Source organism: Arvicanthis niloticus, chromosome 3 (genome assembly GCF_011762505.2).
Source record: "Arvicanthis niloticus isolate mArvNil1 chromosome 3, mArvNil1.pat.X, whole genome shotgun sequence".
In the NCBI taxonomy this organism is placed as follows: Eukaryota; Metazoa; Chordata; class Mammalia; order Rodentia; family Muridae; genus Arvicanthis; species Arvicanthis niloticus.
This window is the reverse complement of record NC_047660.1, coordinates 64,569,221-64,581,434: the sequence shown is the minus strand read 5'-3', so window position 1 is coordinate 64,581,434 and position 12,214 is coordinate 64,569,221. Positions and strand designations below refer to the sequence as shown.

At 47.5% G+C, this 12,214-nt stretch overlaps 2 protein-coding genes across 4 annotated transcripts in view; one reads left to right on the top strand and one right to left on the bottom strand.

The window, feature by feature from the left end:
• The window catches only part of LOC117704998 (uncharacterized protein C14orf119 homolog), a 33,916-nt gene that overhangs the window by 2,124 nt on the left and 19,578 nt on the right, over positions 1 to 12,214 (top strand). For 2 of the 3 annotated variants that reach the window (XM_076931017.1, XM_034497936.3), the window contains one exon: positions 1,318 to 2,461. In XM_076931017.1, coding sequence (XP_076787132.1) covers positions 1,319 to 1,747 — 429 coding nt within the window. In that variant the 5' untranslated portion in view covers position 1,318 and the 3' untranslated portion in view covers positions 1,748 to 2,461. Of the gene's footprint in view, positions 1 to 1,317; positions 6,705 to 12,214 lie in introns of those variants that run through there. The other variant, XR_004606408.2, reaches the window with a different exon arrangement.
• On the bottom strand, positions 2,985 to 8,272 carry Cirop (ciliated left-right organizer metallopeptidase). Its single transcript, XM_034499171.2, has 14 exons — positions 7,946 to 8,272; positions 7,735 to 7,828; positions 7,120 to 7,171; positions 6,576 to 6,719; positions 6,163 to 6,288; positions 5,905 to 5,989; positions 5,629 to 5,774; positions 5,374 to 5,545; positions 5,008 to 5,077; positions 4,834 to 4,930; positions 4,488 to 4,745; positions 3,859 to 4,088; positions 3,515 to 3,694; positions 2,985 to 3,135 (listed from the first exon to the last, which is right to left on the bottom strand). The coding sequence occupies exons 1-14, from the start codon at positions 8,223 to 8,225 to the stop codon at positions 2,985 to 2,987; spliced, it is 2,085 nt and encodes a 694-aa protein (XP_034355062.1). The 5' UTR covers positions 8,226 to 8,272.

The following is a 12,214-nucleotide window of genomic DNA, read 5'->3' as shown; positions in this document are numbered from 1 at the left end:
TATGGGTAAGTGGTATGCCTGTAATCTATAACACCAACATTTCAAGGCTGTGGCAGGAGGATCTTGAATTTGGGGCCTGTGAGATTTTTCACTAAGACTCATGTAACCTGTGAAAATGGTTAGTCTTCTCTTGATGCAGAAACCTCTGCTCCCAGATCATTTAACATTTGGGTGTCTGTCACCTATGACATTGCCAAGGCCATCAAGGCTGTGTGTACCTAAAGAGCCACCCAGTATCTAAAAGGTGTCCCTTTAAAGAAGCAGTGTGTGATTTGTAGGCAGTACAACAGAGTTGGTAAGTGTGCCGACAATAAGCAGTAGGTCTAGATGTGGTTGGTAGCCCCAGAAGAGTGCTGGAGTTTTGATACACATGGTTGAAAATGCTGAACTTACAGGTTTTGATATAGATTCTGTGGTCACTGACAATAGCTAAAGCAAAACACTCAAATAGAGTCAGTTAAACTCATGTAAGCTTGTCTGCCACATTGAAATGATCCTCACTGAAAAGGAGCTGTTCCTAAGCCAGAAAAGGAGGCTACAAAGAAGAAAAGACATCCCAGAAGAGACTGATGCAACAAAAACTTCCAGCATGTGAATAAATTTAGCATCAAATAAATGCAAATAAAAGTTAATGTGCTGGAACAAAGACAGGAAGGAGCAGTGGTCAGGTAGGGGTTTTGTTTGGTTTTTTGACCCAGAGTCTCAGACTGACCTTGAACAAGAATGGGACTGAGGCGGATCTTCTAACCCTATACTTACACGCTCCATCAGGTCTGCCATATGTGCCTGGCTTGTATTTTTGTTCTTTTGTTGTTTTGAGATAGGGCCTGTAGGTTAGACTGGCCTGGAACTTACTTTGTACTTGTGTAGTTGAAGCTGGCCTTTAATTCTTGGCAGTCCCTCCCTCATCTTAGCTTTCTACATGCTGGGGTTATAGATCTGAGCTACCACACCTGACTTAGGTCAGTAGTGTTGGAAAGGAAATAAGGCTGGCAAATACCAAGTGAAATTATTCTTGGGTAGCTTCCCTGAGGTAATATTGTATAGAAATAAAAATAAAGGATCTTCTTACGTGTGGTTATGGCTAAATGCATTTGTAACCCCAATATTCAAGAAGCTGAAGCAGGAGGACCAAATTCTCAGCCAGTCTGGGGCTACACATATATAGTGAAGTCCTACCATAAGAAAGGGTCCTGCTGTTTTCCTATAGATTGAATTGGTGGATGCTGATTGGGTGCAGTAGGGTTCATTGCTTCTGAGGTTATGTTTGGTTGTGCTCTGCCAGAGAGCGTATTAACAGAGCTTTGTTTGTTTCAGGATGTCATTGGAATCGTCTTCCACATCAGTGCCACCCTGCTTCCCTTCTGTGTTACCTTCAGTGCCTGATGACATTGCCAGCTCTTCCCCTCCTCCAATGTCTTACATCACTTCCCAGGAGATGAAGTGTATTCTTCACTGGTTTGCCAGTTGGTCAGGTCCCCAGCGGGAACGTTTTCTACAAGATCTGGTAGCTAAGGCAGTGCCGGGAAAGCTACAGCCACTGCTGGATGGTCTGGAACAGCTCAGTGTATCTGCGGCAAATCGACCACCTTGTATCTTTGAGTGTCAGCTACGTCTTTGGGATCAGTGGTTTCGAGGTTGGGCTGAGCAGGAGCGCAATGAATTTGTCAGGCAGCTGGAGGTCAGTGAGCCAGATTTTGTGGCAAAGTTTTACCAAGCAGTGGCTGCTACTGCTGGTAAGGACTGACAGGCATTCAGATCAAGAAGAGAATGACATGTGATCAAGCCAAGGCCATGACTGTAGTAATGATTCAGTGCAAGTGTGTCACTTAAAGATTCACCTGAACTGCCAGGGTAGTAGTGGTCCTTTTATTCCAGCACTCAGGAGGCAGCCTGGTCTACATAGCAAATTCCAGGCCAGCCAGCACTACAAAGTGAGACCTTGCCTTTAAAAAAAATTTTTTTGCATGAACTTCCTGTTGCGTGCTAGCACTGTTTTTGCCCTAGCAGTATGTCACCTGGACTCTCTTTTAGCATCTCTGATTATTTATAGGAGATGTCTAAATCTCAATTTAATGACTGCTTTTGTTACTATAACTAAAAGGAACCAGTATCTTGTAACTCAAAGTCTACAGCTGACCCAGATGTGACTGGTTTTGCCACATTTACCCAAAGCGAGCATAATTATGTGATTTCCCAATTGCTGAATTTCCCAGCGATGATGTAATAAAATTAAGGAAAATTGAGAGAAAGAAATAATTACTGATTATTCACATTGTTTGACTCCAAGCAGCAATGAAAATCAGGAAAGTGTTAAATAAGAACAGCCTTTTCTAAAGCATAGGCGGCGGCCTTGGGGCTAGTGGCAAATGTTCCTGCTCTGCTGTTGGTCTGCTGCCATCTTCACAAATTAAACTATTGATTTGGGGGAGAGGGTATCAAAATAAAGACTGGATCTTCACCATGAGACTCCACATTTTATACATGGCAAAGCTATTATAGAGTTGATAACCTAGCAAAGACGAATTCTGAAGAAAGTAGAACAGGGTTTAAAATAAGTAGGTTTTCCCATCCAGAAGTATTTTTATTTATATTTACATGTATGTGTGAGGGACTGCATGTTATGTGTATATACCATGTGCATGCTAGTGCCCACAGAGGTCAGAATAGGATGTCGGATCCCCTGGAACAACAGTTATGGAAGGTTGTGAGCCACCCAGTGTTGGTGCTTGGCTTTCTATAAGAGCAGCTCTGAACATGTACATCTGTGTATGAGTACTCATGACCACAGTGCACGTGGACAAGTGAGGACATCTTGCGGAGCTGGTTTTTTCCACATTGTGGCTCCTTAAGAATCAACTCAGGTAAAGGACTTTACCCAGTAAGCCATCTTGCTGTCTGGCATCTGGCAGTAACATTCTGAGTGGCATCACACCTGCTTTATTTTAATCTGATCTCTTGTGCCAATGTAGCTCTTGTGATGGTTAAGTAGTAGATGGCGCCACTTGGAGCGTAGCTCGTTTCTGATATGCCAAAGTTCCCAATGCACCCACCAGAATTAGCAATAGTAGGCAGAATCCAGTGGACAGAAGTAGCTCAGTCAAAGAGGGGTTGTGGTCCAAGGACGTGCGCAGCCTAGGAACATAGAAGGTGCTGTTTGTCCTGTAGTAGTGTTCGGCATTATGGAACTGAGACCTGTTTGAATCAAGCACTAGAGCAGACAGATCAGTGAAAGGGAAGGTAAAACTCAAAATGTAGGGATAGGACTAAGATCTAAGTCTCCAGCAGCTTCAGGTACTGAAAGACCTCATGGTAGTGAGGGCCAGGTAATGGGAAGAGATGGGGCCCTATTACTGTTCAATGGACCTAAGGTGATGTTGGGTTCTGTTTACTGACACACATCATCTTGTCTAGAATAAGGTATACACAAATGCATGCCTCCCAAATATGATTTCAGTTGTTTGCACAGCAGGAATTCAAATGACAAAATTTACTATTTGGTATGCCATCTTACTTGCTGTATTCTGTGGTAAAGATGGCTTCTCCATGGTGTACTTGGAGGGGTTTCTTCTGAAGAATCAGGGTCAGGGTTGTATGTAGCATAGCAGTGGAAGGCCCTCGGCAACCAGGAGACTTCCACATTCTCACAGTGAATACCAAGCTTGTGGTGATGGATGGGCTGTGGAAATAACACCTGAGCAGACATTGGCATCTCATAATGGAGAAGTGCTTGAGAGAGATCATCTAAAGAGGTAAGTGTAGTTTCCAGAGTCGGATGAACAGAGTGCAGAGGAAGGTGTGAGAGAAAGCACTTGAGTACTCTGGTCCGCTGTCTAAGTAGGTGGGACTGTTCCTTACCTGCTAGTGCCAGCTCTTGTCACCAGAGCCTGCAGCACTACTTCGGCAAGCTCCTCTCTCTGTCCTTTCCCCAGAGAGTAGCCTCGGGTTCCCGTTAATCTTAGAGACAGCTGGAATAGCAGGGCTTGGGTTGTAAAGCTCATTGGTTGAGAAGTGGCAACACTGGCGCCTTTATCACTCAGACACAACCGGCCTTGGGGACAGTAGAGAAGACCATAGTACCCAGGTATCTGCAAGGGAATAGCTTCAGTTACTTGCTCAGGGCTACTGTCTAAGGAAAATGGCATGTGCTTGATCAGTCACGGGCTAAGGAGATACTGAGAAAAAGAAGACAGGCTGGCCAGGGGCTCAGGGTGCAGCTCAGTGAATCCCCGGTACTGCTGAATAAATGCATAAATAGGATAAAAATAAGACATTTCAAAAAGAAAGCTGTACATTAGGCTTGGTGGTTTGTGTCTGTAATCCCAGTATGAGAGGCTAAGGAAGGAGGATTGTCACAAGTTTGAAGTTAACCTGGGCTATATAGCTAATTCTGGGCCAGCCTGGACTACAGAGTAAGACTAAAGAAGCTAAACAGCAATTGCCAACTTTTCTGCCTGTGTGCTCTAGACTACTCATAAAATTCTCACCTGAATAGCCTTTCCCGGAAGGCAGGGAATCCACGGTGATCCCTCCACTTGCACCTCGTAGGCTCCCTTGTGGGTGCACTGATGTAAATAGCAACAGCCTGTGGGATGTGGAGTTGTTAAGGGCTGGCTGGTGGTGTCTTTGGAGAGTACTTGGGAGGTAAGGTTGGCAAGGAAACAACGGCTGTGCATATGGTAGATCTCCCCGTGGGGGTTCTCCGCCCTGGTGTGGCGTCCATTCTCCTCCTTCCAGCATTCACTCTGGTTCAGGGAAAAGGATAGAACAGTGTGATAGCCATAGAGGTTGACACCTCCTGGGCCTGCTCAGTCTCTTCTGTGGTGCACTCACCCCATTGGCTAAGGGTTTGTACATGTGGCAGCCTTCTAGCGTTGGGTCTGAGGAACAGCTTCCCTTGTCCAGGTGCAGGTAGTGACAGCCCAGCCCACTGTGTGGAAGGAATAATAGAGAGATGACACTCGGTTCACTGACAGTTGTATTGTCTCCTGCCCACTCAGCACACACCTGCCAGTGCAGAAGAAGTCTGAGGATCCATTCCTGCACGTGCTCACTAGGCCAAAGTTTGGGCCAGAGCCTGCTTTTACAATAAGACAAGAGATACACAGAGATAAAAGCTCAGGCTGGGCAGAGAATCTTAGCACTTGGGAGTAAGAGCCAGGAGGAGCTCTGTGAGTTTCAGACCAGCCTGGTCTACAAAGTGAGTTCCAGGACAGCAGAGCCTCAAAAACAAAAAGACAAAAGTGCAGAGATCCCTCTGTACCAGCTCTGCTCACAGTTTGAATTACACCTTAGCAAATAACACAGACTATCTCACTTCCTACAAAGCTGACTTGAGTTCCAAGTGGCTTGCAGCTCTTTTTTATCCCTTACCCTGGCCCCACAAAAGTTGTTCTGCGGCACTGTGGTTGACCTGATACCAGCCTGAATCTTCGAAGGCAGCAAGGGTTATTGGGTCAAGTCGAGTGTGCTGGGCACCATTGAAGGTAGCGGTCATTATAGAGCCCTGGAGTAATCTGGACTCCCAGTGTGAAGACAAAGAGCCCTGGTGGATGAGGTAGCAAATGGCTGGTTGCTATTGGGCTACTCCTCTTTCTCCCATCATCCCAAGGTGTTATTCTCTTTCACCTCTTCTTCCAAAGGAACTCCCAGCGAAGTCCCGGGCACCCCCAAGTGTTTGGCTAGGCTGCGGCTGACAGCTGGAGTGGTGAGAAGCAGTTGTCCCTGTTCATCTCGTCTAGTCACATGTTTCCTCGTGGAACAGTTCTCTCTAGCTGGCTTCAAAAAGGGAAGAAGGCAACATGAGGAGAGGAGAACATAGGAAGGATAAAATGGAACCAGATGGTCATGAACTCCCTCTGGCTGATATCATAGGATGGCCATTCCCTCATTCCTTCCATTTACCTCTGAGTCCTGAGGGACAATCTCGCCACATCTTGAAGAGCTGTCCAGAAAAACCCAGGGCGTGCAGCAGTTCATGTAGTGTAGCCTAAGAAAAATGGCTGCTGAGTGAGAGCCTGGCTCTGTAGCAGAACTCTAGAGCCATTCCACATAACCAGTTCGTCATAGAGCTGAAGACACCTGCTCCATCCTCAGTAGGTTCTGACTTCATGGGAGCCCGCCACCCCTGACCCCATCCCCCATTTAGCATGCAGCAGTCACCATGACAATATCATCATGGCTGAGTCTCGGGCTGCTGAGATGTTGGGCACAGTAGACAATGGTACCCGCGAGGGGCCTGTCTTCTGAATCCAGCTGGCAGCAGGCAGCATAGGCTATGACAGAGGGCTGCAAACAGACCAGAAGATATAGCAGAAAAGAAAGTGAGATAAAACAGGTAGATGGAATCTTCCTGGGGGAAAAAAAAGGAAGCCGGGGCTCTGTACAGTTCACAGAGGTAGCACTCATGGGTAGCCTGTAAGATTCTTAGCCACCACACAAATCAAGCTTTATCAGCATACTCCAAACTGCCCCCAAGAAGTGCAATTCAGTCAAACTGCTGTTTCCATATCCCTCCTTAACAAAGCTTAACATTCAGAGCGATGGAACAGGAAAAGATCGGCTTTGAACCTCACCTCCTTGTGACACTTGGAAGTGTGGGCAACCCGTACATACAGGAGAAAATCAGTGTTTTGGACTCCCGGGCCATCTGGTTGGATTAGATGGGGCAGACCATGCTCTGGCCACAAGGAATAACCACGCAGGTGGGCATCAGGCATCTGTCGGGAAATGAAATCTAGTATAAGCTTAGCTGATGGATAGAAACTAGAATACTAAGAGGAAGGAGATATCTTCCTCAGTACCATCCAGGTAGCCAATTGGACTCGAATTTCTAGCTGAGTAGTTATAACTCAGAGCCCTTCATAGCAAGTGCAAGGTTCAAACCTGAGTTTAAAAAACTCGAAATGCAGAGTTATGCCTCTAGCCTCCCCCCAGATCTCTGCCTTACTGTATTCTGAGGAGCATGGCTGGAAAGGACTATAGAGTGTATTGCTCCAAGAGCAGGACAGGAGGACAGTTCCACACATCTGAGAGTCTTCCTTTTATGTGTTGAGGTACTGGGGAGGTCTAAGTAGGTTAGAGCCCTTCAGATCCCTGAGACTGGAGAGGTAATCTCACCTTTGCCCCAAGGCAACTCTCTCCTTTGTACCCTGGGTTCAGGAGGCTGCACCTGTCAAAACGTTAAAGAAGTGAGCTGGAGACATAGGTATCTTTGAAGAGGACATTAATTGTTGGAATTCCTTCTAGGTGCCTCCCAACAGTTACCTGGCAACAGCCAGGTAGGTCCGGCCTTGCTATAAAAGGGGCTGTTTGGCCTCTCCACCTCTCTGTCCCTTCTCTCTCTTCTCTCCCAGACCCCTTTCTCCCTCTCTCCCCTTCCCCTTCCCCACTCTCTGTCTCTACTCCCTTCTCAACTCCCCTTTCCATACCTTAAATAAACTCTGTTTTACACTATGCCCATCATATGGCTGATACCTTGGGGAAGGAATGGGGGGGGGGGGGAGAGAGAGAGCGCGAGCGAGCAAAATGTCTGGATTATATAGGGGGAACCTCTCAGGGAAAGGCAGCTCAGCCCTTGTGGTGGAAAGTTCAGGGTTGAGGGCAGGGTGTGCCAGGGAGGGAATGAGGGATGCTGGGAGAACCTGGAAGCCAAGTCTGCTTTGGTATGTAAAATATGTATCTCAACCCCTTGTCCAGGATCCAAAACCAAACAATTAACAGTGACAAACTCACCTGTGGTAGTTTGGGGTATCTGGGTCTCCCCAGACGGCATGGCAGTATTGTTCAGGGTCTCGACTTAGAAGCAGAGGTCCTTGTACTGGGAGAACTTAAGATAAGAGGCGGTAGGTTCTTCACCTCATCCTCTGAGTTCAAGTCCTTTGCTTGACTCTTTAGACCCCTCTGCCCCTCAGCCCTTCCTGATACTTCCGATCTCCTCACTTACCTGCTAGGATGCCCTGAATCCTTCGAGTAGTCTCCGTCACTGCAGCCAGGGCTCGGGCTTCCCCCTCAGGATCCCAAGCCTCGCTGGGTACAGGATCTCTTGTATAGTAGGTTTGGATTCTAAGGGGTTGCGGCTCATAGGAGCCAGGGAGAGGAAGGATTGAGGATCGGAAGTGTGCGGGCATTTGGGAGAAAGGAGGCCTAAGAAGGCGCACAGACTTCTGGGTCTCCTCGTGCAGACATCTGCTTGTGGCCACCCCAAGGAGGAGTAGCCGCCACATCTTCAATGTCTCCTCAGCCTTCCTGGGTCCAGTCTGCTGTGGCAAGCTCACTCATTTCCCCTCTCTCTCTCTTCTCTCTCTCCCCTCTCCTCCCCTCTCCCCTCTCCTCCCCTCTCCCCCCTCCCCCCTCTCCCCTCTCCCCTCTCCCCTCTCCCCTCTCCCCCTCTCCCCCTCTCCCCCTCTCCCCCTCTCCCCTCTCCCCTCTCCTCCCTTCCCCCTCTCGCCTCGCCTCGCCTCGCCTCGCCTCGCCTCTCCTCTCCTTTCTCCACACCCTCTGTACCACTCTCCTAGTTCTTAGAAGATTTCAAAGTTGTTGATTGAATCTACAGTTTCCCACTAGGAGGTCCGGATATGAACCACAGGGTTTGAAGCCATCTCCTCTAGGGAGCCCCAGGTGGGTGCTGGAGACAAGGAATGTCATTCTGAGCCTTCAGTTTATTTTTCAAGAAAGGGGTTCCGCCACATTCCCAGTCCCCTGCCTTTCTCAGTAGGAAGCCTTGGGACCCCCCCCCCCCCCAAATAAAAGAACAAAAAAGTGTTGGCATATAATGGATGAGGAATGTGAGGGGGCAGTGGTAGTTTTTGGTTTTGTTGGTTTTGCTGATGCTGTTCGAGGATGCCTGCTATCTTCTGGGTGGTGAGCAAACAGGCCTGCACTGTTCTGGGTCAGCCTCTAACTAAGCTGTGAGACTTTTAAGGAATGTTCTGCCCCTGTGCAGTCCTGTCAGCAAGTGCACAACAGACATGTAGGTTGGCTGCTATCTCCTTTGGGGGGGTTGTGGGATAAGCCTATAAAGCTTTGCAGAGTTGGCCTAACTGGGTCGCAGGAGAGAGAAGATAAATTCTCAGATGGACCTAACAGAAGTTCAACGATGTTCTTTTGAGAAGCCCTGGAGACTCTGTTTTCTTGCCCCCCTACTGTGCTTTTCTGAACTCTCTTCTCTGATTGGCCACCATTCTCTCTCCTGCCCCCACCAACTCCCACCTTTCCTGTGGGAAGTTCCCACCTTAGTCTGGGAAGCCTTTCTTAACATCTCCAGCCCAAATTCCACACCCCTCAGAGGTGGGAGGGAACAGTCTCAGGAAACCTCTTAGATCCTGACAAGACTACCTTTCCCTCAGTATTTACTGGCTCAGGCTCTTCCTGCTCTTCCAAACTCCTTGAAGCCTACTTCCTGTCAGGTCTTCAGTGTGGGAATTAATACCAATTATTGTAACTTCTTTTCTCTCATTGTGTAGCTCAGGCCTTTAACTAGTGACCCTCTTGCTTTTGCTTCCTATGTGCTGAGATTACATGTAGCCTTGCACTGTCATGTCTGCTCCGATTTTACTTTGAAGGCAGGGGATAAAGTTACATATGTTAAAACGGTATATCTAGTGAATGACAGGTAAAGACTAGAGTTTATCTTTTGCTTGTTTGTGGAGGCAGGGTTTCTTTGTGTAACAGCCCTAGCTGTCCTGGAACTTGCTTTGTAGACTAGGCTGGCCATGTACTCAAAGAGATCTACCTGCGTCTGCCTCCTAAGTGCTAGGCCTAAAAGTATATGCCAACACACCCGGTAGAGTTTATTCTTTTATTTATTTATTTATTTATTTATTTATTTATTTATTTATTGAAACAGTATCTCACTCTGTAGTCTTGGCTGGTCTGAAACTCTCTATGCAAACCAGGCTACCCTGGAGCTCACAGGGATCTATTTGCCTCTGTCCCCTGAGTACTGGGGTCCTGGGGTCAAACGTGTGCACCACCACAGTCAGCTCAGGACCAGCTTCTCTTGAGTTTGGCTTCTCTTGAAGACAAACATATTTTTACATGTGACAACTGTGACAAGGGAAACTCCCCACTCTGGAGCCTGAGACACTCCCGATTTCTATTCCTGTCATCTTGACCAAGTGCCATAGCCTTTTCCGGATGATTGTTCTGTGAGGAGCAAGTGAGTATCTGTAACGCAGCAGCCAAGAGCACGCATGCGCTGTGCTTTCAGAGAACTCTTGGTTCCCAAAACCCGTGCCAGGCAGGCGGCTCCTAAACACCTCTAACTCCAGCTCTTGGGAGTTCAATGTTTCAGACCTCCATTGGCACTCACGTGTACATACCCCCACATAGACACACATATACATAATTAAAAATAATAAAATAAATTTTTGGAAAAGAAAAAGAGTAGTGCCCACCTTGTGAGAACTGCTAAGTCAAGAAAAGAGTACATAGCGTATAGACATAGCGCATAGACTGGGGCAAAGCTGGGGCAAAGCCGTGATTATCAACAAGTGTATAAGTTTGAAGGGGACTCTTTGTTAGACGTCGGTGCGCAGCTTAGAATAGACCACACCAAACCAAACGGTGGGGGGGGGGGGTTATTCAGGAGATAGGGCAAAGGTGGGGGGGGGGGGGGGAGGAGAAGAAGATGGAAGAAGAGAGAGGAGAGAGGAAGAAGAGAGAAGCAGAGAAGTAGAGGAGTAGAGGCCTGCCATGACCACATGGAGAGAGGGGGCAGGGAATGGGGAGGGGACAGAGAAGCTAGAGGCAAGAGATTGAGAGAGGAGGGGGTAAGCAGCCCCTTTCATAGTAGGCCAGGTCTACCTAGCTGTTGCCAGGCAACTGTGGAGGTGGAGTTTAGACAGAATACTAACACTTTTGTTCTTTCTCTAAGACAAATACAGCTTTCTCTAGGGGTCTGAAGACCTTTTCTCCTGAAAACAAAACAAAGCAAAACAAAACAAAACCAAAAGAACTCTCAATAAATAGCACTTGATGAATCCAGTTGGCCTGGCGCTCCAGATTCCTGGCCCTTCTCTGTCCCCACTCTTATTCTTTGCTGCCTCCTGGTGACCATGCTGAGAGATGCATGACGCTGATGGAGTAGGGGGTGTTCTTAACTTTCACATCAGGTGTGAGAGTCAGGGGTGGGGTGGGAGTGGGTGGAACTTGCCCCACATTAGCATAAGAAGTTGTTGTGTCTTCCTCCACTGCATTTCTCATCCACTGCACGCCCTCCCAGGTCTGACATAGCCTACCATAGGAAGTGACAGCTAGCTCAAGTGTATTCGTTTAGAACTTACTGTCAGCCCTGCACAGATGCAGGAAATGCCTGCAAGAGCTCCCTTGCTCCCCACTGTGCACAGGATCCAGGTTATCTGCCCGTTAGCCACCAGACAGAGAGTCTGTTTTCCAGCAGCAATTCTTTTTTTTTTTTTTTTTTTCCTTTTTCGAGACAGGGTTTCTCTGTGTAGCCCTGGCTGTCCTGGAACTCACTCTGTAGACCAGGCTGGCCTCGAACTCAGAAATCCGCCTGCCTCTGCCTCCCAAGTGCTGGGATCAAAGGCGTACGCCACCACCACCCGGCTCCAGCAGCAATTCTTTCCCATCTTTAAAAACAGCTTTTTGAAGATGTACTTTTTGTCTGTATTTTGCTTTCATGCATATATGTGCACACGTGCATGCCCAGTGCCTGTGGAGGTCAGAAGAGGGGATCAGATCCCTTGGACTTGGAATTGTTGTTGATAGTTGTCAGTTACCATATGGGTGCTGAGGACTGAACACAGCAGGTCCTCTTAACTAACCACTGAGCTATCTCTCTAGCCCTCTTTGACATCTTTTTAGCAGGACTTATTATATATTACCCTGACTTTTTTTTTTGAGATGGGTTTCACCTGAACTCAGGTTCCTCCCTTCTCCCCTCTACTGAAATCCAGGGCAGAGATTGCCCAAATGTATTATTATGCTCAATTCTAACTTTTTACTTATTTATTCTTAATTTTTGTTTTTAAGATTTATTTATAGCAAGGCAGTTAGTGGAGCCAACGTGGAACTTTAGTTCCGTGGGAGTGCTGAGAACAGAACCCAGAGCATTGGCAAGAGGACCAAGTGCTCCTAACCACTGTGCCTCTCTCTGTCACCCCCAGCTCCATCTTGACTTTTGTGTGACTGTTTTTCTACCAGACTTCAGACAGAACGTCTTGTCCACCTCTTTGAAGATGTATGACGACGT

Bases quoted from the DNA above. Each gene is read 5' to 3' on its own strand.
- Cirop (XM_034499171.2), bottom strand. From the start codon at position 8,225: ATGTGGCGGCTACTCCTCCTTGGGGTGGCCACAAGCAGATGTCTGCAC. The intron at 6,720-7,119 runs GTGAGATTACCT...ATTTCCCGACAG, and splicing joins AGAGTTGCCTTGGGGCAAAG to ATGCCTGATGCCCACCTGCG. The intron at 5,078-5,373 runs GTAAGGGATAAA...TTGTAAAAGCAG, and splicing joins ACAACTTTTGTGGGGCCAGG to GCTCTGGCCCAAACTTTGGC.